The sequence below is a fragment of the Podarcis liolepis genome (assembly GCF_965112155.1).
Source record: "Podarcis liolepis genome assembly, chromosome: 16".
In the NCBI taxonomy this organism is placed as follows: domain Eukaryota; kingdom Metazoa; phylum Chordata; class Lepidosauria; order Squamata; family Lacertidae; genus Podarcis; species Podarcis liolepis.
In genome coordinates, this window is record NC_139567.1 from 32484232 (window position 1) to 32507912 (window position 23681).

The 23681-nt window shown below is 45.9% G+C and overlaps 3 protein-coding genes across 4 annotated transcripts; 1 reads left to right on the forward strand and 2 right to left on the reverse strand.

Moving 5' to 3' along the window:
* Window positions 1–485: 485 nt before the first annotated feature.
* Window positions 486–11422, reverse strand: DERL2 (derlin 2). Its single transcript, XM_083479461.1, has 7 exons — window positions 11263–11422; window positions 7986–8051; window positions 6379–6452; window positions 3520–3613; window positions 2419–2614; window positions 2093–2183; window positions 486–1030 (listed from the first exon to the last, which is right to left on the reverse strand). The coding sequence occupies exons 1-7, from the start codon at window positions 11353–11355 to the stop codon at window positions 925–927; spliced, it is 720 nt and encodes a 239-aa protein (XP_083335587.1). The 5' UTR covers window positions 11356–11422; the 3' UTR covers window positions 486–924.
* Window positions 11423–13489: 2067 nt separating this feature from the next.
* Window positions 13490–16084, forward strand: MIS12 (MIS12 kinetochore complex component). Of its 2 annotated transcripts, none has more exons than XM_083479474.1 (2): window positions 13490–13604; window positions 14531–16084. In XM_083479474.1, the coding sequence occupies exon 2, from the start codon at window positions 14568–14570 to the stop codon at window positions 15183–15185; it is 618 nt and encodes a 205-aa protein (XP_083335600.1). In that variant the 5' UTR covers window positions 13490–13604; window positions 14531–14567; the 3' UTR covers window positions 15186–16084. The 2 variants fall into 2 exon arrangements, with proteins under 2 accessions (XP_083335600.1, XP_083335599.1); XM_083479473.1 differs by having other exon boundaries at window positions 13505–13670.
* Window positions 16085–17016: 932 nt separating this feature from the next.
* RPAIN (RPA interacting protein) lies at window positions 17017–23580 on the reverse strand. The gene is made up of 7 exons (XM_083479465.1): window positions 23233–23580; window positions 22503–22700; window positions 20959–21004; window positions 20753–20867; window positions 20487–20550; window positions 19467–19601; window positions 17017–19197 (listed from the first exon to the last, which is right to left on the reverse strand). The coding sequence occupies exons 1-7, from the start codon at window positions 23308–23310 to the stop codon at window positions 19168–19170; spliced, it is 666 nt and encodes a 221-aa protein (XP_083335591.1). The 5' UTR covers window positions 23311–23580; the 3' UTR covers window positions 17017–19167.
* Between the last annotated feature and the right edge of the window lie 101 nt (window positions 23581–23681).

Consider the following 23681-nt stretch of genomic DNA (forward strand, 5'->3'; position numbering starts at 1 on the left):
CTAGCTTGTGATCCTGATCCTGCTTAAATTCAGATGTAAATAACTGTGTCCCTGAGGACAGCACTCACCTGCAGAAAAATATCTATTCCTTCAGAGCATCAGTGTATAACAACAGTATACAAGTTTCCCTCCCGCTACCAGCGCAACAAAGTAGAAATGTTCTCTTTTAAGATAAACTGAAGCCAAAATGTGTTCAACTGCTGGGTCCAAATTCCACATTTCACGCAATACGTACACACAATGTTAATTATTCAGATACGCCAATCCCTGCCCAGAATAAGCCTCACATCGCAGGCATGACAGCAGGCCAAGTTCCGTAAAGCACTAAAGCTTCTGAGTGTTACTTTACCTACAGGATCCGCCCAAGTCGTTGAAGACAGAAACCAACTCCTCTTTGCCGGTTTGTTTCAGGAGCATTTTTTGCCACAGCCAAAAATCAAAGTGATATCAGTTGTTTGAAATGTAATCAAGCACAAATGAAAAACTAAAGTCAAAAAGTTTTAATCATCTTTTGAAGTTCTCCAGTCTCTGTATCAAATAAATGGGGATGGAGAATGCCTTAGAAATATATTTTGTTTTTACACAAGAACTGATGATCTCATTAAATGAGTTGCGAATGTTCCACTTCCAGTTTGTCTTGGCTTGGAGTAGATTATCCACACCTGAACCCAGGAATGCAACTAAAGCCCCTGCGAGGGTTTGCAGTTACTGTCAATTTCCTGGAAAAGGTCTTTTGATTAGAGCACCTTCCCACCAACCCCTTCCTTAAAAAAAGAAAAAAAGTGCATCATATTGTTCAGACTAGTAAAGCTATTGAAACTTCCTTTATCCACAAGAGAGCAAATAAATCTCCGGGAAAGTTCTCCAGGCCAGTGTCTCTGGAAAGGTCCCTGTGTCTAGGACATCTGCCAGTCTGTCTTCTGTTCAGCCTCCCAAGCGCTGGCCTTCACCCCAGGCAAAGCCTCCAGGCCGTTCTTCAGGCAGAGGGTTGTAATTGGGATCCTCTTCAGGTGTATCAAATATGGCTTTCCTGTAAAAAAAATAAAAATGTAAGTCCACACGTCATCAAGTACAGAAGCTCTGTGTAACCTGGTTGGCAACTACTGTTGCCATGAGGGCTATTATAAGAAAGGAGCCAGGCCCCCCAAACCCCACTGTGGCCCACTGCCCATGTGAACACTTCACTCTGCGGTTGGCAAGTGTGGTGGGTCAAATTTTATCCTAAAGAAGAGCCATCCCTTTCTAGGTCAGAATATCAGGATTACTGCTTGTCTGAATTGTTATTCACTGGAATATTATTATGGAATTAACGTTGATGTGCTGCTGCTACTTGATTGCTGTATGTCTTGTGTATTATGCACAACATCCAGTGCAATTTTCTCAAGGTAGCATATACCTTGAACGTGAAAAATCCTTGTTTGAAAAGAACACGGGTTGGTACAGCTTATTTTCTCCTCTCTGGTTACAAACTAGATCACTCCTTGTGCGGGGGTGTGGTATGGTTGTGACAACTTGGCTTCTCTCATCTGTTTCAGATTCAGTGTTATTTTACAGTCAAAAGCATCAAGTTTGACCTGGCAGCAGTCCTTGGCATCTAGAGCTTTGCAATTACATATGTGGTTGCCTTATCCAGAGTCAAACCGCTGGTCCATCTAGCCCATTATTGTCTACTCTGACCGGCAACACATCTCCAGGGTTTCAGACAGATCTTTCTCAGCACCTGCTAACAGATCCTTTGAACTAGGGGATGGTGCCTGAGAATTTCTCCATGCAAGGCATCCGCTCTATCAGTGAGATATACTGCCTTCAGTGTAGGAGGTTCCATTTACCGGTAGCTCTTGTGTGTGATCAGGTAGACTTTGGTAGAATTTCAGCTTTTTCAAAAGACAGGTGTTTAGCCTTCATGGTCCCGGAAACAAAGGCAACAATACTAAAAGATAAGAGATAGATCAAGGCATCTCTGCCGATCAGACCCCATCTCTCTTGGTGACACCCTAGTTTTAGAATTCCCTCTCTTAACTGGTTTTGGGACAGTTTCTCCCTACCCCCCGCTCAATAATAATAACCCAACACTACACAGGAAGACACTTACAGAATTGATGGTGTTTTCAAAAGCCTTCCTCCCCCAGGCTGATTTGGAAAGACATCTTCCAAGAAGAAATATATATGACCAACAGCAATACCTAAAGTCAAGGGGAAATATTCAGAACCTTCTAAATGTGCTCCACACAGTCCTCAATCTTGGCTTATTGTCTGTATGTTGCTGTTTCTGGAAACTCAATAAAAACATTTTATTTATTTTAAAAAGGCCAGACTTTCACCAAAGTTCTGTGACCTTAGAGTGAAGGATGGTTAATAATAATAATAATAATAATAATAATAATAATAATACTGATTGAATGACCATCATCGCCTTACCTAGAAGGTCAACAATAATAGAGTTTCCCAGTAAGAGTGAAAATCCCATGAGGACCCAGGGGAGAAAGGGAGCCTGGAAGATGAGAAGCCCAAAGAAGTTCATGCGGACAAAAGGGTTCCTGCGACTCCAGACGTAAACCAACATGATCGTAAACGCCTGTCCTAGGAAGACCAGGTTGACGAACAAGCCAAAAAGCTGGTGGAGGAGTGGTTAAAGAAAGAGCGGCTGCACCCATGTCAAGAAAACATAACCATTTAAAAACAAACAGCAGGAAGACCAATGGTGCAATACTGCAGGATGTGCTTCTTGTTCAGTTCTTTCTTTTAAAAAATCCAAATCTTGACACACACACACCCCACCAAATAAGCCGATGAATAAACAAGATTTATCAACTTCCTTTTCTCCCCATCACAAAAACCGAAACAAAAAGTTAAGATATCATGCCAAGCTATGGTTTGTGCTAGCCATTGTTTAGAATCCCCACTACAGTTTGAGCTTCCAACCATACAACAGGGAAAACATGGTTCGGAGCTACTGTTTCTGTTCTGATTAGCATGTTTGCACAGAGCAGCCTTCTGCAATCTAGTGATCTCTAGATATTTTGGGTTGTTCTTTATATACCACCTTTTTCTTCCAAAGAGCTCGAAGGTGGTGCATGTGGTTCTCCTCCCCATTTCACCCTCACAACAACCCTGTGAGGTAGGTTAGGCTGAGAAATGGTGACTGGCCCAAAGTCACCCAGTGAACTTCATGGCTCAGTGGGGATTTGAATCCTGGTCTCCCAAGTCATAGTCCAACAATCTAATTTACGTCACACTACATTCACCATCCAGGAGCACAGACCCTGCTGCTTGGGGGTGATGGATGTTGGAATCCTAAACATCTGGAGGGCACCATGTTGGGGAACGCTTCGCTGGGACCAGGGAGCTCCAGGTCTTGGTCACCACTCGAGCCACAAAGTCCACCTGGGCCTGTCATCCATACTCAGCTTAACCTACCCTAAAAGGATTGCTGCAACACTGGAGAACCACTTTGCTATAATGATTTATTCAGCTCTTTTCAGTCTCACAGTATCTTTATGTCAACACCGAAAAGGATACAGTCATTAATAGTCCACCAAAAAGGAACATAAATACAAAGTCTGCTGTGCGGCCCCGGAATGATCCTTCCTCAAGCATTCGGCAGTAGCGGTATCTGAAGTTATTAAGGTCAGGAAAAACGCTCGATAACAGGCAGGCATTTACCATTTTTATCTTTGCAGGGAAATGAAAAATACATTCTGCACTTAAATAGAATTACTTGCGAGTATTAGATAGGCCTAGGATTAAAACATGTGATGCTGTAGAATACTATGTTAAAAGGTAAAATGAAATGAAAGAAAGATGTTAATGGACTAAGTAAATTATATGTGAAAATAGTTTTGGAAAACTGCAACAATGATATATATGGAAACTCAGCCAGGGGGATTTGATGAAGTCACCCAACAATGTCAACAAAAGTGGAATTATTACATTTAGGATGTATGTATGTATGTTTGTTTGTTTTCTGATTTTTTTTATGTTTGTTGATATGTTTGTTATAGATTGGGACAGTTAATAGAAAATTGGGGGGGGGATACATTCTGCATTTGAGTTTCAAAGAGTTCCTGAAACCAGTCTCTGGGTATCAGGCGGGATTTGGGTAGGTGGGTGGGGGAAAAAGGATTTGAAGCCAGCAAAGAGGGGCATATGCAGTCTGATTTCATACCAAGCGGCCACAAAATGCGTCAACATTCTTAACAGAAGTGAAGCAAATGGACAGGCTAGGCTCCATAACTCATACATCAGGGGCGTCTGCTAAAATGAAGATAACTCTATGGAATCTTAGCAAGGATCAGTCTTTCAACCTGCCTCATTCCTCATCTAGCCAAGTGATATGGTTGCCAGGGCAACCCTACCAACTTACTATGGCAAGGGCCATCTCACTTTCCCCAGAACTCAGTAGCCACCAGCATTAAAATGAAGGAGGGGAGAGGGAGTTTCCTGTCCAAAGTGGCTGCATTTTAGCCAACAAGGTTTCCTTCTACCGATAAATTCACAAGTTGCTTTTCTGCAGAAAGAACACAATACCCAAACCCACTTAAAGGTGTGACAAAACTCAGTAAAAAACCAGCTGATCTCAATGTGAGTCTTGCAACAGAGGAATCCTGACCTTTATCCAAATTTGAACAGTTTGTTTTTGTAGCCATGGCCTTCATCTAAGCACAGGACTTTCTAAAGAATATGCATTTATGTTTAGTCAGTCAATCATTTATTGTGTCTGACTAAAAGCCAATAGGGATGTGGGTGGCGCTGTGGGTTAAACCACAGAGCCTAGGACTTGCCGATCAGAAGGTCAGCGGTTTGAATCCCCGCGACAGGGTGAGCTCCCGTTGCTCGGTCCCTGCTCCTGCCAACCTAGCAGTTCGAAAGCATGTCAAAGTGCAAGTAGATAAATAGGTACCACTCCAGCGGGAAGGTAAATGGTGTTTCTGTGCACTGCTCTGGTTCGCCAGAAGTGGCTTAGTCATGCTGGCCACATGACCGGAAGCTGTACGCTGGCTCCCTCGGCCAATAAAGCAAGATGAGCGCCTCAACCCCAGAGTCAGTCACGACTGGACCTAATGGTCAGGGGTCCCTTTACCTTTTTAAAAGCCATTACAAATTCAATTACAGGTCCAGCAAGTCAATTAAAACCTGATAAAAGAAATCCAGAGATATACATCCATTTACAGTAAGTCAAATTAGTGAATCACCTGTGCAGTCTACAATATTGTCTTTTATATAGCTAGCATTAAAACTTTTAACGGCTTTAGTAAATAGGACTGTTTTGTATGTGACAAGCAGATCACAATCAGATAATAGCCAACATATTTTCACTTCAGAGTTCTGTCCCTGTAGTGGTGTATTTATATTTAGCAATAGGACTACCGTACCAAAGTTCATCCGCTTCGAAGGACTACAAATATATTTATTCAAAACATGGCTTTCCCTCTCGTTTCATATACCTCATGCAGCTTACTGAACAAACCATTAGAAATATTAGTAACGAAAACATCACGTGTCAGGGAAGAATTAGAGGTTTTCAGTTTATCAGAGGGAGAAAGCATTCCCCAAGGGGGGGAGGAGAGCAATGAATCTAATAGAAGGGAGCAAGAGGAACAACAGGGAGGGACCGGTTGTTCACAGGAAAGGCAAGGGTTAAGTTCTAGCTCAGATTCGGAGGAGGGGAGATACAGGCCAGCTCTAGCCAGGAGGTTAGAAAAAAGAGCGGGAAAGCGAAGGGAAAGGCGCCTTCGCCATTTTGAGAGTGGCTGGTCATGGAGAAGCAGAGCTCAGAAGGTATCTGAAAGAAGTGACTCTGAGGAAGAAGAGTTAAGAACTGTTTATAAGAATGTTTTGTTAATACGCAATAAAAAGTTTTATAAAAGAACAAGAAGCATTTGTGTGGTGATCTGAAGAGGACAACGACCAGTCCTGACATCACGGATGAGCTACAATTTATGTGTCTGTAACTACTGCAGTTACTACTGTAACTACTCTAATCCCATGGAATGTCTTGAGGTAGAGTGTGAAGAAATATTTTCACCTAGTGCAATGTTCCTGCCTCCACTGGGTGTTCAAAAGTTGGGTGCCAACACTCAAAATGCCTCCTCCCTTGGCAGTCATACCCAAAGATGGGGCACCGGGAACAGTGTCAAAAAATATTTTAAAACCAGCCTATACAAGGTGGGCTACGTAACTGTGAAGCCAGCGCAAATCTTTCCACTATAAGCCAAAGACCAAGCAGCCCTTGAATGAACTGGTCATTGCTAAAGGCTGAACTTGAGAGAAGCAGCTCCTGCCAACTTTGTATTGATGCCTTCCCAGAGAGGCTCTTACAAACCTTCGAGAATTATTTTTGCGCTCCGAGGAATTTTAGGCCGTTCAAACAAAGGATACAAAAATATCATATTAAATAAAAAATTAAATCCAACTGGTCCGAAGAAAAGGTAGCTCGTTACGAGCCTCCATACCTGCAAAACAGATGAGGGAGCATATGTTAGTTACCTGCATGCTCTCAGGAAATGCTTCATTGCTTTAATTCGGGGGTAGGCAAACTAAGGCCCGGGGGCCAGATCCGGCCCAATTGCCTTCTCAATCCGGCCCGCAGATGGTCTAGGAATCAGCATGTTTTTACATGAGTAGAATGTGTCCTTTTATTTAAAATGCATCTCTGGGCTGTTTGTGGGGCCTGCCTGGTGTTTTTACATGAGTAGAATGTGTGCTTTTATTTAAACTGCATCTCTGGGTTATTTGTGGGGCATAGGAATTCGTTCATTATTTTTTTTCAAAAATATAGTCCTGCCCACCACATGGTCTGAGTGACGGTAGACCGGCCCACGGCTGAAAAAGGTTGCTGACCCCTGCTTTAATTAGAAGGAATCTCAATTTGCTTTAAATCATCTAACCTTTCAGACCGACAGCCTCATTCACTCTTTGCTTAACAAACAATCAAGCTGAAAGGAGTAAAAGCACAAGGTCCAGTCCTGCACCCTGTCTACTTTTTAATTTTTTTGCCACTGCCACCAGAAATCAGTGGGGTCTTGGGAGATCAGACCCCTGGCTTATGAATTAAATGCACAAGTTAAGTCCACATTGCACAGAAAACGCATTTTCTTCCCTTTCTTTAATCAGACAGAAATTAAATAATTAACATCTGAGTTTGCATAGAGCACCTTTTCGTTATCACTAAGTGAAAGCTCCATTAATTTCCATGGGTCAACTCTCTGACTAGAACTCAAATTTGACAGGACCCAGAATGCTTACGTTCTATAAAAAAGTGAAAGTGGAGATCTGAATACTTTTTAAAATGTTAAATGACATTAGCAAAGAAGTCACTTTTCCACTAAAAAAAATGGCAGTTCTGGGCAACACAGAGTTAGGGCTGGTTCTGTTGTTTTCTCATAATGGGTCCAGGTTTTAGAATGCAGAAGAGGAAGAACAGAGATTGACCAGAGATGAAAGATTAAATGGGTGGACCCAAACCTCATCCATTAAAATGGCAATCTCCTGAACTACTCTACCAGATTTGAGTCTTCTGCCTTTCAACCCCTCTTTTCTCTATTGGTGTCTTAAAGACAAGATGAAATCAAAATCACAGCAGATTCAGCTGTGGCTCCCATTCCACCACAGTATGATGTAATCAGGCCACATAACACAGGCTCCCATTCCCATCATAGCATGATGTAATCAGGCCGCATTTAGTCTTCCACTCAAAAGAGGACAATCATTCTATTACCTCTCAATGGTATTAACATGCACGGAACCATTGCCTGGAGCCATCACAGAAACAGTTGTGTCTGTCCCACCCAAACCCTCAAATTCCACCTGCAGCATCCCCAAAACATCTCGCAGTTGGAGAGGTAGTTTGCTCATCTGCTGCATTCCACTAGTGTGAAAATGGCAGTGATTTTTCAGTTGTGGAAACACGGCTTTAACAACTGCCTTTAAAAGTCACTGACATGCAAAAAAAAAAAAAAACCAAACCCAGAGCAAAATCTACTTACTTGAAAGTGTTTAAATATTAATTCAGGGTTGAAGTACAGCTGAAATGGCGTGATTAATTCTAATTGCTGAAACAAAGGAGAATGCAAAAGAGCTTAGAATTATTTCAGTGAGGTAATGTAACTTACAAATGAAACCACTGGGTGCCAATACAGCTTTTGCCAGCTTGGGTCCCTCAGACATTATTGAACTACAACTCGCCATCTATAGCCATGCTGGCTGGGCATGATGGGAACTGCCCTCCAAACATTTGGAGGTCACCCGTTTTGTGAAGGCTGAGCTAGTATGTCAATCAACTCTGCCTTGTATTCCAATTCTCAGATCTTTCCACTTAACCTAAGAAGAGCATGTTGATTCAGGCCAGCGTCCCAATTTTATGGGAGAGGGTGTGTAATAGTTATTTGTTATATTGTTACTTCATGTACTGAATTCATCAACATTTGCAAAAGCTGTTACTGACTTAAAAATGACAAACACCTGTACCGTTGTGGACATTTTTATTATTCTGTGCCTAGATATTATTCTTGAAAGTAAATAAAAATATACCAAAAAAGGAACAAAAAAAGAAACCCAGGTACTTTTGCGTACTTTTGCAAAGCATAGTCTGGGTTAACCATAGTTTGGGCAATATTGGACTTCATTAATCATAGCTATGGGTGTCACTCCAGGCGCCACTGGTAAATGGGAGTACCAAACAAATAGAAAAATGAAAGGCTCATATGCTGGAAGGGGTGGAGTACTTCATTGGTAGAGCACATGTCAAAGGAACAATTGCTGGCATAGCCAATTAAAGATTTTCAAGACAGCAGAACAAGAAAAAGGCCACTGAGAGCTTCTGCTAACTGGAGCAGCCAATTCTCAATGCTCTTCTGGTTTCGGAAAATACTGTTGAGCTCAGGCACAGAGCCTGTGCTTTGATTACAGGTGGCCCCAAGTTCAGGTTCACTAAATTTTCCTCCTACCCAACTACCTTAGGAGCTCAAGGCAGTGTACGCAGTTCTTCTGAGCCAACTTTAACTTCCACAACATTCCTGAAGGTAGGTTAGGCTGAAAGATGAAGTTGCATTGAGGTCACCCCAGTGAAAGTTTTGTGGCCAGTGGACCCAGCTTCTCCCTACTTTTAGTCCGAAAGCCTAACCGCTACACCAGGCTAGATCCTAGAGATGGAGGGAACACAGGAAGCTGCTGAATCAGGCCACTAGTCTAACCAGCTTTGTATTGCCTACACTGACTAGGCAATAAAACAATAAACAGGGTGGTGATAGGATGACTACTGCAAACAGCACAAGATAATATCACCAAGGCAACTATCTGTAAACAAACAGTAAATGTCTATAAAAGGGCAAAAGTAGTTTATATCCCAAAGAGGTTTTATCTTAAACAACAACAAATGCAGTAAATAAAGAGTTCATTTGTAATATATCAGTGGTTCAGTGCTCATATCTTCTCTTTCCAAAATATTTTTTTTTCTTAAACACTTGCCAACACAGTAAAAAAAAGCGTCCACTTGTGATATACCAGTGGTTCAGTGCTCAGACGTCGTTCCAGTAATCTGATGTTTCGTCGCTGAAGAACTTAGTCATCTGACTGGCAGCAGCTCTCCATGATTTCAGGCAGGAGTCTTTCCTAGCCTTTCCTGGAGATGCCACCCACCGTGCAGGCAAAGCAGACGCTGTACCACTACTCTAGGAGCGTGGGTGGGTCTTGAACCCGTAATCCCAACAGCATAGGCTTGCAGGGCATTAGCCAGCGGCTCATTGGGACTCCCACCATACCCAACCTCTGGCCATGCTCCAACATCTGATGGAGGGCCACAGTTCTCTCACCTCGATCGTAAATGAAAAAGCCAGTCTTTGGAGAAGGGTCATAACTCAGTGGTAGAGCGCCCAGCTTGCAAGGGAAGGAGACCAGGTTCAGCGCTCGATAGCATCTCCAAGTAAGGTTGGGGTCTGAAACGTTGGGAGCGCCACTGCCAGCCAGTGTAGCCAGTGCAGATCTAGACGGATCATAGTCCGACTCAGTATACAGTGGTACCTCAGGTTACATACACTTCAGGTTACAGACTCTGCTAACCCAGAAATAGTGCTTCAGGTTAAGAACTTTGCTTCAGGATGAGAACAGAAATCGTGCTCCAGCGGCGCGGCAGCAGCAGGAGGCCCCATTAGATAAAGTGGTGCCCCATTAGATAAAGTGGTGCTTCAGGTTAAGAACAGATTCAGGTTAAGTACGGACCTCCGGAACGAATTAAGTACTTAACCCGAGGTACCACTCTAATGGTCACCTCCAGACTGGATTATTGTAACTCGCTCTACGTGGTGCTGCACTTGAGACTGACCCAGAAACTCCACTGGGTGCAGAATGCCGTGGCGAGACTCCTTACGGTGTCCTCGCTGCGGGATCACATTCACCCAGTGCTATACCAGCTGCACTGGCTCCCAATGGAGTACAGGATCAGGTTTAAAGTGCTGGTTTTAATCTTTAAAACCCTATACGGCCTAGGACCCTCGTACTTACGGGACCGCCTCTCCTGGTATGTCCCACGGAGGACCTTACGGTCTTCAAACAAAAACACATTGGGGGTCCCGAGCCACAGAGAGGTCGGGCTGGCCTCAACTAGAGCCAGGGCTTTTTCGGCTGTGGCTCCAATCTGGTGGAACACTCTGTCACAAGAGACTAGGGCCCTGTGGGACTTGACATCTTTCCACAGGGCCTGCAAGACAGAGCTGTTCCACCAGGCCTTTGGCCAAGGCACAGTCTGACCCCCTCCTTTGGCAATCCTCACAGAACTCTAGCCCAATGGTTGCCATTAATCTGATTTTGAACTGATTTTAGATTGAATTGATTTTAGAATGCTGTATTACTTCACTGTTGTTAGCCGCTCTGAGCCTGGCTTCGGCTGGGGAGGGCGGGATATAAATAAAATATTATTATTATTATTATTAGGCAGCTTCCTAGGTTTCTCTCTTTCAATGAGCTGGCCTACCTCGCAGGGCGGCTGGGAGGATATTGAAAAGGGTATTATGAATTTCTAGAAGAAAGAAGAGCGGGATGAACTGTGGGCTTAATTAGCAGCTTAAAGCAGGCCATTGATTAAGCTCATGGACTGCCAGTCTCACCAAGAGAGAGAGAGGGAGCTTGCAGGCAGTCCAGCCTGGGCGACCTCATGCTGGGGCGGGGGGCGGGGCTATGTTAATGAGCCTCGGCCCTTCGCCCCGCCCCCTCCGAAGACAGGGGCCCGGCGGGTAGGCCGAAGCCTCCCTCCCTCCTCCCCTTACTCACCACGGCGGCGGTGGTGAGGACGCAGGCGGTGGTGTAGGCCCGGGTGACGGGAGGCACCTGCAGGTATTCCTGGCGGAAGGTCTGGTACGCCATCTTGGCGCCGGCGCCGCCTAAGCACTTCCCTCGCCTCTTGGCGTCCCCTCAGCCTCGACCAATCCGTGCCGGCGACGATTGTCCAATCAAGAGCCTTCCCCGCCCTTGCTTTTGCCCGCCCTCTATCTCCGCTCCGGCAAATCAGCGCCGTCTTCCTTCGCCTTCGCAAGCCTCATCGGAATCGAAGACTTCGAGCCCATAGATTAAATACATTTAGAGTCATGCTGCAGAGGCAACATGGGAGTCTCGTGTCTTCTTAAGAATAGAGGCAGGTGGCTAAGGGGAAGAGTGAGCCATGCTCTAAGCCAGGCATCTCCAAACTCGGCCCTCCAGCTGTTTTGGGACTACAACTCCCATGATCCCTAGCTAACAGGACCAGTGGTCAGGGGTGATGGGAATTGTAGTCCCAAAACAGCTGAAGGGCCAAGTTTTGGGATGCCTGCTCTAAGCCTAGGGAACACGCTTGATTCTTGTTGCTGGGATATCAGTGGTAGCTCAGTGGCAGCAGAGTATTTGCTTCGCGTGGAGAGCCGCTGCCAGTCAGTGCAGACAATACTGAGTTATAGATGACCCAACGGTTTGACTCCCTGTATGGCAGCTTCCTGTTATGTTCCTATGCCTCAGTGGAGTCCGCGGTTTCTGAGGGAGGAAGAAGAGGCCACTGGCCTTTGCTGCAGTCGGAGGGGACTTTGGGCTGGAAGTCCACCTCCCCTCAGTCAAAGTTCCTCTTTCAGCCTATTGATGCCAAGAGTGAACAGCCCTGCAGGGTTGGCCTAGGCGTCAACTTCAGCTCCATGCGACGTACAGCTGACAGCCACGGGCAACACTGCAAGGATGTTGTAAATTAACTCCGCCCAATCCCTAATCTGCAACGTAGATCAGCAACTGTAGGGATGGCAGCTAGTGCTGCCAAATGCAGCAGTTATTTCCAAGAATATCAGGACAAAAGGAATGAGGAGGCGGGAGGGGAACCAAGACAGTTTTATTAACAAACAAACATACAAAGCATAACATAAAATATACCCAACAGGGGCCACCCAATCTCCCCTTCAGCTGCCCAGAGCTCCAGGTAGAGCAGCAGGAGAAAGACCCCGACCGTTGGTCTCCCAACATCAGGGCCTTTGATCTGGGCAGAAGCTCCCCGGGGCCCTCCCACCTATGGCTTTTATAGCCTGCCTTGATATAATCAAGTGCACCTGGCATTAGGTAAAGGTACCCCTGACCATTAGGTCCAGTCGTGACCGACTCTGGGGTTGCGGCGCTCATCTCGCTCTACTGGCCGAGGGAGCTGGCGTACAGCTTCCAGGTCATGTGGCCAGCATGACTAAGCCGCTTCTCGCGAACCAGAGCAGCGCACGGAAATGCCGTTTACCTTCCCGCCAGAGTGGTACCTATTTATCTACTTGCACTTTGACCTGCTTTCGAACTGCTAGGTTGGCAGGAGCAGGGACCGAGCAACGGGAGCTCACCCTGTCGCGGGGATTCGAACTGCCAACCTTCTGATTGGCAAGTCCTGGGCTCTGTGGTTTAACCCACAGCGCCACCTGTGTCCCTTGCACCTGGCATTACTCAGGATTAATACAGAGCGGCTGAGTGTCTCCCACTACCTGCAGCCGGCATCCAGCCAGCACTTGCAACACAGAAGAAACTCCGGACAGGTGTGTAAAACACAAGAATCCAACTGGGGATGTTAAAGGGAAAGGGACATGCCACCTAACTCCTCGAAATACAATTGTCTTCTGCATTTTCACTACACAGCTCTGTAGGGATGACAACCCCTTCAGCTGGACCTCTCCCCCCTGCAACTGCAGATTCGTTAGATTAGATTATTAGATTATTACTCTATTATATATTATTCTATTATTTAATTTCTGGTTGGCAGCGATTCTCTCAGCCTCATCCCAGTCTGCAACCTACAATAGGGATGTTTACACCGCAGGAGTGTTAATGGCAGCTAGCTACGACGGTTCCGTCCTCCTAGGTCGCAAAAAGTATACCAATGAAACGATCCCCTCTTAACCTTTTCATTGCTCCATGTTCGCCTTCACGGCGGCTTACTGGAAGCCACGGTGCCGCTCTTGCCTGCCCCCATCTCTGTGATCGGATCTGGAAAGGAGGGCGTGAGAGGAGGGGTGGGCGGGGCCGAGGAGGTGAAAGGCTAAAAAGTGGCGGGAAGCAAAGGGGCTTCCAGGTCGGTGCTGCACCGGAGAGGCTGCCGTGGTTGTGGGTTCGAATCCCCGCTTGGAAAGGTAAAAAGACCTAAACTCGGGTCAGGAGCTCCAGATCTCGAAACGGGAACTTGCCCCAACTGTCTGGTACTGTATTTCTATAGGAAATAATTATGGATTCAATCACAGACATAGCTATATGTTTTAATCCTGCTTTTTAAAAAAAAATTAAAAGTTTCTTCTAGACTGTATCTTTGTTTTTTGCTGGTTTAAATGAGTTTGCCTGCTGTTGTAAGTTGCTATGAGATTATTTTGCTTAAAAACAGTGACTAATAAATTTAATTAACAATAATGGTTAAATGCCATTCTCCCAGACTGAACGTTTTCTCAGTTTATCTTTAGCACTGCAGCCTTTGAGGGGCTTGTAAACGCCAGTAAAAATATTATAAAGTTACTGCTAACCTGGATTACACCTTAGTGGGTGAAATCTAAACCAGCAAGACCATAAACTCACAGTAGCAGCTAACACATATATTTATATGTATACATTGAAGCATAGTGAACAACGCAAGAATGCAGGAGTAAGATGAACAGAAACGTCTTAGCAAGCAGATGTTTAGATCATATTTTGTTCACAGGACACTCTCTCCACACTGCATCCCTCTTCCCTCATGAAATTGTTGTTGCTTTTCTAAAAATTCACCCCTGGACCTCTTCTCCGAGGTTTACCATGTTGTGTCATGTCAGAATGTAGGAAATTACGGTAGGAAATAAACAACTATTTGACTTTTAGAAGATATCTGAAAGGAGCCCTGTATAGGGAAGTTTTTAATGTTTGATGTTTTACTGTAGTATTATAATTGCTGCAAGCAATAATAATAAAAATAGCTCCCTTTGCTGAGCTATAATAATAATAATAGCTAACAGGCAGTATCTGGTTTTGCCAATGGGGTCATCCAGTATTTTTTTTACCTCTTATAACACTGTCCTTTTTTTCTATTTCGCAGACTTCTATGCTGTGTTTGTGTAGCTAGTTTTGCAAAAATGTCGGTAAATCCCATGGCCTACGAGGCCCAGTTCTTCGGCTTTACTCCTCAAACGTTCATGTTGCGGATATATGTAGCCTTCCAGGACCACCTTGCTCACATAATGCTTGTGGTGGAGGACACGATTCTGAATAAATTGGAGTGCATCCGTCCCAATAAGCTCACGCCTTCCCTAATCCGGAGGAGCACAGAGCAGTTCTTCTCTTTAATGAAGAAGATTTTCAACAACCTCTTTGGCAAAATGGAAGACACCCTTCTGAAAACGGTGTTGAGCATCCCCCCAAATGTTTTGCTTCCGGAAGACAAGGGCCAAGAGGAATTCCGTTACACTCCAGAACAGTTTCAGGAGCTCCAGGATGAGATTGACCAGCTGGAACGACAACTCAAGGCCGAAAGCGCAGCTGAACAGGCTCTTCTAGCGGAGCTGGAAGAGCAAAAGATTGTCCAAGCGCACCTTGAAGGGATCCTCCAGTGGTTTGATGGCCTTGAAAACGTAGGCAGAGAAGAGGGGGTCGGCAACCTGAAAGAAAGCTTTTCCGCCTTGACAAAAACAACTGTCAAACTCCAGAGTGTCGTGTGGGAGGTGGAAGAGAAAATGAACAAGCTGAAGAAGTGATTGTGTAAAGGTGGGGATGGAGAACCTTCAAATGTTCTCGAACTCTATCGCTCCCATCAGACCCAGCATAGCCAATGGTCTGGTGGAGCTTGTAGTCCAGTCACATATTCCTCACCTCTAGTAGCAAATAAAATGGGATCCATTGGATCAGTGTTGCTGTTCTGCCTTAAAAATATGGCAAGAAGCTTTTTGCATCTGCAGATGGCCTCGTGGTCCCACTCACTAGCTCTTGGTCAAAACTGGGCAGCTACTCTCTCGTGACACATCTATTTCTCACCCACCCACCTCTAATGAAGAGCTCTGCGATAGGAGCAACCCTGCCATGGACCCTCCCCAATATATTGCAGGACCTCTTCTGGGGAGGAATTGCTCCTTCAGGCAGCTGGAATCTACAGGGTGGTCCAAAAGTAGCTATACTGCTTTAGAATCCACTTTCTTTCTTCTTGACTGTTCTTTGATTCAGCTGTATACCTACTTCTGTAGATCAACTTTTGGGCCACCTTGTATGTATGCAGAACTATATACTTACACTCTTAACTCTGAAACTTTTAAGAATGGGCACATTTTTCTTTGTGTGTCTCCTGTCTTTCAGACCCCTGCCCTCATAGTTTATCATTTTACCTTGTTATTTATAAGCTGCTTCTTGGCTAGCGTAGGGTAAAAATGTTTTCAGGTCTTAGCTGTGCCAATACCTTTATTTAGTTTCTCAAGTGTGCTTATCAACAATGTGCCTTCAAGTGATGTGTGTTTTCCAGCAATGCTTTGAACTGGGAAATTGTTAAACTTGCATTGCAAAATTTCCAGTTTTAAATATAAATATTCCCTTGAGTAAGGTGTTTCGGGGGGTTGGTTTGGTTTACCGAATACACATAAGTAAACTAATCACTTTGAAACAGCCATGGCTGCCTGTATTGTGTCAGTTTGTTGTTACTGATGAACTTATGTTTTCCATTGAAAAAGTAAACCCTGGAAGTTTTCGTTCTGGAAAACATTCCACCCTGTAGCACTGCCCACCTTCAAGGACTGTTAGACAGGGGAACAGACTCCCATGAGAGGTGGTGGGCTCTTCTTCTTTAGAGGTTTTTAAGCAGAGGTTGGGTGGCCATCTTTTGATCTAGCTGAGATTCCTGAATTGCAGGGGAATGGACTAGATCAGGCATAGGCAAACTTGGCCCTCCAGATGTTTTGAGACTACAATTCTCATCATCCCTGACCACTGATCCGGTTAGCTAGGGATGATGAGAGCTTTAGTCGCAAAACATCTGGAAGACCGAGTTTGCCTATGCCTGGACTAGATGACCCACGGGATCCCTTCCAACTTTGATTCTTTGCTTGTGTGATAGGTGACTAGTGAGCTGAATACTTGCTTACACCTGTGGTCCATCTAGCTCAGTGCTGTCTAGCACAGATTGGGAATCCCTGGAGAACAAGAAACAGGAGGGAAAAGAACAGCACTTGGGGAGCAAGCTGGTAACCTGGAAGAGGAAAAAACCAAAGGAAAGGGTTTCAGGATTGTCCACAATGACAGGTAGTAGCTCTCCAGGGTTTCAGCCCTCACTTCCCAGCTCCAACTGGGATTAAATCTGAGACCTTCCTGCTACTGCTGTCACTGTAACTACTCCTGTGTAACAGTGCCTGGTGTGGTCTGGTCCATGGGGTCACGAAGAGTCGGACACGACTAAACAACCACAAACAGTGCCTAGGATTGTGCCTAAGGAATATATCATGTTTTTAGAGCGTGTGGTGTGTTTCTGTTCAAATAAAACTACCAACAATTTCCCTTGCATTTCAAGTTATAAACAACACTGGAATCCCATCTTTGCAAAGATGATTATCTTTTCATTGTCCTTTTTAATGTGAGAATACTGGAGGTGGAGAATAACACTGATGCAATGTTGAAGCATTGCTGAGTTTATAAATATAGACAAATAGAAACATTTTCATACCATAGGAAGTTGTGCTACACAACCAAAGGGCTGCCTGCTCCTTTAATTGGGGTTGAAATCTCACCCAAAGCTTCAAAGTTTCCATGTATTGTCAAAACAGCCTGTAATCGGTGGCAGATGCTTTTATTACACATTTTATATTTGTTACTAGTAACCTTGTCGCTTGAGCCACAAATCAGAAACACAAACAACGCAATAAAATAGCAAAGCAAATTAAATAAAGCAGAAGCACAAAAAGGGATACAATAATCTCAGAAAGGTAAAAAACAACAACACAATAGTGTTCAAACTGTTAGAGCAGAGCTGTCTGCAAGCTCAGCCTGCAGGCCTCAGTTTGGCCCAGCCCACCTGGCCTACACATGGTGTCACAGATGCTATCAGGCGTGGGCTGCTGCACACCTTGGCTGAAAGCGGGGAGAGCAGGCACATCCCATTTTGCAAGCTGTATCCCACAGGAGGTGGAGGAGAAAAAGATCTGACCTGCTGGCCTGATCCAGTTCCCCACCCCTAGAGCAGAGACTAAGGCCACACTCACCCCATACATTTAAAGCACTGTGATACTACTTTAGAAACAGTCCCAGCATCTCCCAAGGAATCCTGGGAGCTGTAGTTTGTTTAATGGGTGACGAGTTGTTAGGAAGCCCCCAGTCCCGTCACAGAGCTACCTTTCTCCGAGTGGTTGAACCACCAATCCCTCTTCACTGGAAACCCTGGGAATTGTAGGTCTGGAAGAGGGGATACAGGGGTCCCCTAACAACTCTGAGCACCCTTAAACTCCAGCCTTAAATTCTTTGGGGGAAGCCATGACTGCTTAAAGTATCATAGCACTTTTAAGATTATTTTGTGAATGTGGATTGCCCCATATGCTAGGGGTGTGACATACCTAGAGATTTTCTTCCACACTTAATAGCTTTTGCTTCATGCTTTTGTAGACACCAGTAAGCAATCAATTCTTTTGTTTAAACGCTGATGGTGATCCAAATTTCCCCACTGAAACACCCAGAATAAAAACATTTGATCTTTCCCAACCCGTATTGGGGTTTTTAATCTACATTTATACCACAGCCACCCTAACCATCCTCAGATATTGGGAGAGTTCATCCTCCTTTTTCTCTGAGTGTCCTCCAGTGATACCAAAAAAAATCAACTCCCCCCCCCCCCTCATGCAACTCTTTTGAACTATTGGTTCACTGGTGTTTCTTCTGCTTGAAGCAGGCCTCTCGATGGAAAGCTCACTGCAAAATGGCGCTCTTGGATGGTCTGAAGGCTTCCTTGCGTGTCTCAAGTCCAAGTATACTTTCACTTGTACGCTGGGACACTTGATATGAAAAGGAATAAACAGTGTGGTATATCCTGTAAAAGCTCTTGCCTTCAAAAACTGCTTGACATTAGAGTTTGTAGTGCAAATGGTTTACTAAAGATCTTCAGATAATTTTCAGTTGTTGCAAATGCCGGTTTTTTAATTTAGTTTAGTGGTTCCCTGTATGACAAGAGGAGGCAATAGTGCTTGTTTTAATTCAATATTAGTCTGGTTCCTTCAGAGAAAACTGAATGGTGGCAGTAGCAGTCCAACTTTATTCACAAATAATTATTAAAAGGTTGTATGTGACATGAGTCTGCTTAGAGGGGGGTTCTGACACATCAACCCAGTGGGTTTTCATGATCTCATGTCATCCTAACCTTCCTTTCAGTGAACATTGCACTTTTTAAGCAGGAAAAGCAACACTCCCTGCTCTGATAGCAGGATCAGAGAAATCTAGATAAACATTTCAAAGCAGCTGTGCCCACTTAACGTTACAAAACAGGAAAACAAAATATCCCATTTGTTCTATGTGCAATACTGAAAGGTATTTTGGTTCAACCGAGAACCACCATAAACAAAATGCCTCAAGGAATCAACAAAGGGCACTTTTTGACATTATGTACATTTGTGTGTATTAAACCCACACGTAGATAAGACGCTTCTCAGAAGGGGACGTGGGGAAAGACGCGAGAGTTCTCTGCTTTCTTGGAAAGTGCTGCAAATGGAGCCATGGCTACAAAATAACTGTCCACGAATCGCAAACCTAAGAACACAAAGAGAAAGATAATAATTGCCTGCCGTGTGCAGTTTCTTCATACTGTGCAGCGCTATGGAGATCAAAAGACTTCTTTCATCACTTCCCATCAACTGGCAGCGCTATAGGGGCTACACCCTGGGATATCCCCTGCGCTTCTCCCAAACAAGGACAAGGGCCTTCTCAGTCCTAGTCCTGACATGCTAACTACTACACCACACTGCCTCTCCAGCGGGCGGGCACATCCCACTATTGCTGTCACAAAATGAGGCTCTTACCTGACAGCTCATGAGGAGATGTGCTTCGCCTTCCGCCCAGCTGGTTACAGCAAATTCAGGCCAGGACTGACAGCGGCGGCCGTGTTCCGTCACGCTGTCTTCCAGCGAGGAGCAGAGCTTCTCTTTCGTCATCCCCTTACAGAGAGAAGGAATCAAACCCTTCTGGTGGAGAAGGCAACCCAGTCCTCCCCATTCCACACATGTACACCTCGCTTGCCAACCGCTTCCCTTCCCCGCGGTGGGGTCTGGCGCTGTGGTCTAAACCACTGAGCCTCTTGGGCTTACTGATCAGAAGGTCAGTGGTTCGAATCCCCGTGATGGAGTGAGCTAAGTTGCTCTGACCCAGCTCCTGCCAACCTAGCAGCTCGAAAGCACACCAGTGCTAGTAAATAGATATTGCTGCGGCGGGAAGGTAAACGGCGCTTCCGTGCGCTCTGGCACTCGTCACAATGTTCCGTTGCACCAGAAGCAGTTTAGTCATGCTGGCCACATGACCCGGAAAGCTGTCTGTGGACAAACGCCGGCTCCCTTGGCCTGAAAAGCGAGATGAGCGCCACAACCCCATGGTTGCCTTTGACTGGACTTAATCGTCCAGGGGTCTCACCCCAGGACCCTGAAGTGAAAAGTGGGTAATAAATCACAACAACAACTTTGCAAAATTAATAGTGCAATCCAGCCCGGGAAAGCTGCTCAGCTGTTTAACTCAACGGGCCTTTTCTGTTGTGTCTTCTCATTTACTACAATTCCCACCATCCCTGGCCACTGGTCTTGCTAGCGAGGCATGGTGGGAGTTGTAGTCCAAAAACAGCTGGACACCGAAGTCTGGGAAACACTGCTCTAAAGGCCTTGGCCCTTAACCACCTGTGGCCTTTTAGAAGTGGGTGGGATATTTCTGATGCATTCTCTGCCCCCTTGGTTTTAACATGCCCAGACCTTTTGCATACAAATCTGGTGCACTCTGCTGCTGAGCCATGTTCCTTTACCCCAGACAGCGCAAATGATTTTTGAGCGCCTGCTTACCTGCGTGCTGATGGAAAGCCCACACGGACACACGACCGAGTGACTCGTCACACAGAGATTGTTCCTAGGAAGAACAGCCATGAATTAACGCAAGGTGCAGAAGCGATCAGCGGTGAAACTTAAACAGGGACGAATTCCTTTTTGTTTCCTTTATTAAGTCTTACGCTGGTGAACTTTGGTCACCTGCTAGCTATTTCTCCACATCATCTAACTGGGATGAGGCAGAGGAAAGGCCTGACCTAAAGCACTGTATGTGTTCGCCTCACCTTCTGCAAACCGGGCAGATGACCTTGCGCTCCGCATCCAAGCCATCCAGGATATCATTCAGGCACTCCTCGTCAAAGCGCAGGCTTTGTTCGTACTCTTCCACGGCCAGCTGTTCTGCAAGGGAGAAAGCCCCGCCCCCTGCGTCACAGGCTGTGCCAACAGAAATTAAAGCCGCGGCTATGAGAATCAAAGGAGAATCAAGTACCTTGCAAGATCAGCTCCTCCTGGATTTCCTCTAAGACGTCCAGCATCTAAAGGGAACCGCACAGTAAGCTGGTATTAGCTCCACAGAATAAAAACAGACGTCACCTGCCAGCAGAAGGACAATATGGAGAGAGCCAGTCTAGCCTCTCTAGGAAGGGAGCTCCAAAATATGGGAGCTGCCACCGAGAAGGCCCTCTCCTACGTCCCCACTGAGAACAACTGCGAGGATGGTGGGGCTGGGAGAAGGGCCTACCCCAAAATATCTCAGAGCCTGAGCAAGTTTGTGTGGAAGAATACAGTCCCTCTGATAGCCTAGACCTAAGCTGTACAGTGGTACCTTGGTTGTCAAACTTAATCCATTCCTGGAGTCTGTTTGACTCCCAGAACTATTTGAAGACTGAGGCACGGCTTCTGATTGGCTGCAGGAGCTTCCTGCACTCAATCGTAAGCTGCACCGGACGTTCGACTTCCAAAAAACGTTCTCAAACCAGAACACCCACTTCCGGGTTTGCTGCATTCAGGGGCCGATTTGTTCAACAACTAAGCCGTTCGACAAGCAAGGTACCACTGTATAAGGCTTCATAGGTCTAAACCAGAACTTCGAATTATTATTAATACGAGTTAAATTTGTATACAGCCAGAGGGATGCCAGCCCTCTAAGTTACAGGGGCTGGCAACCTTTTTAGGCTCATGGGCACATTTGGATTGAACCGGTACTGCAGGTGCACTTTGGGCATTTTAAAGTGCTGTTTGGGCATTTCTCATCTTTCACCCCTGGGAGCAGTCCAGCCACCCACCCTCAGGGAGTGATAGACAGACACAGACACAGTTATGTTGTTCTTCCAAGGGATCTGGGTAGAAGGCAGATCCACTAGAATTAATCTGAGCCTTGAGAAGCACATAGAGCTGAAAGAGGAAGTGTGAAAGAGTGCCGCTCTTCCAACTTCCTCCTTTGGCTCTATGTACTTTCCGAGGGAACGAAAGGTCACCTCTCTGGTTGCCAAGGGTACTTCATGCGGCTGTGAGGTGTGTGCGCGCTCAGAAACCTTGTGGGCACCAGGACATTATGCTGACAATCCAGACACACACTGTTGAGATTTCCATTCCACCTTAAGGAGCAGGTGTGAGGAACTGTTGCGTGTCACATGTCTGTTTACATTCCAGCACGGTTTGCTGGGAACTTCCGTTGTGTGTATTGCTTTTGCTTTCCCCTGTCTCTCTGAGAGGATGAAGAGAGAGAGAGACGACATGTTTCTTTGTCCTGATTTATGATTAATAAATCTGTAGTTGTAGCATGCTTTCACAAGCCTCACGCCTATTCTGTGTGTGCAGTTCTATCTGCTGATAGTGTGCCCTGGCTTTGAAGCCCGGGTCGCTAATTTACATCGGAGCAGAGGCTGATGGGTCTTCGCAGCGGATGGCTGGAAGGGGACGACCCAGCTGGGTCTAGCCAGCTGGCCTTGCAGCCCTCTACATGTCGACCCCCCCCCCCCCAGGATATGGACAACCTCCCACAAAGAACATAGTACAGTAGCTGCTTCTTACCGCAGTGACCTGAGGGGAAGTTTCTTGTTTCCTGGGGAAGGGCAGCTGGAAATCCAGAGGCTGCAGAGCCTGCCATTCCATTTCCATCACTTCCTGGACCAAGAGGGCTTTGCTCGCTTGATGGGCTGTGTCTTCTCCCACATGGCGGTATCTGTCCAAGAGTCTGGCACGGCTGCTCTTCAGCCTCTCCACGCAGCGCTGGAGGGCAGTGAACAGAGAGATAAAGACTTGCAATGGAGACACCAGCATGGCAAAACCATTTCTCTGACTTTTCCCCACAATCCCCTACTTAGGAAGACGAAATGCTTTCTGAACAATTTTCTTTTTTTTAAGATTCAGTTCAGGGATCTTATAAAAACACATGGTTTGTGAGCATAGCCGTCACAGATAGCCATCAACAGCCGCCGCCTCTATGAATTTGTGCAATCCTCTTTTTAAAAGCCATCCGAGGTGGTGGCTATCGCTCCCTTCTTGTGGGAGGGAGTTTAGCTATATGCTCGGTCCCTAGGGGTTGGGCTCCTACGGAAACGGCCATCCAGGTAGGACGGCGGCCAAATCTGCCCTTTAGCAACGCGCAGAGCCGGCAGGGCTCCTTGAAATGTATCCATTCATGGAACGTTCGCAGTAGGCATGGAACGTTCGCAGTCGCCGCGTTCCGCGGAAGTCATGGAACGTTCGCAGTCGCCGCGTTCCACGGGAGTTTCGGGCAGACCCCGCGCCGCCGCCTTACCTGCCTGAAGGTCTCCTTCCAAGGCGGGGTCCGGGCGCCCTTGTAAAGAGCCTGGTGCCGCTGAACCTGCCCCTCCATCCCCTTCGCGAAGCACGAGACCCGGACCCGGCAGCTGCGTTTACACGGCAGACTTTACCGCCTTCCTTTAACCGCCCTCCACTCACCCAAGGCACCCTGGGAAATGGAGTTCGGCAAAGGACTCCGGTGCATGCTGGGAAACGCCTCGCACCTTGCATCTTGAGGGATCAGTCAGGGACTTGATGGGAATTGTAGTCCGGAAGTAAGTCGTTCTCGTCGTTCAAACTTCCTTTCCCGGGTTTTGGCGGTGGGAGGAGGAAGAAGGCGAAGTAAACAAGCCAAGCCTCAATAAAGCAATAAAGTGCGTGAGGGGAGGGCGGGAATCAATTTTACGAAAAAAATGTGACCAAAGCAATAAAGAAAAGTGAAAG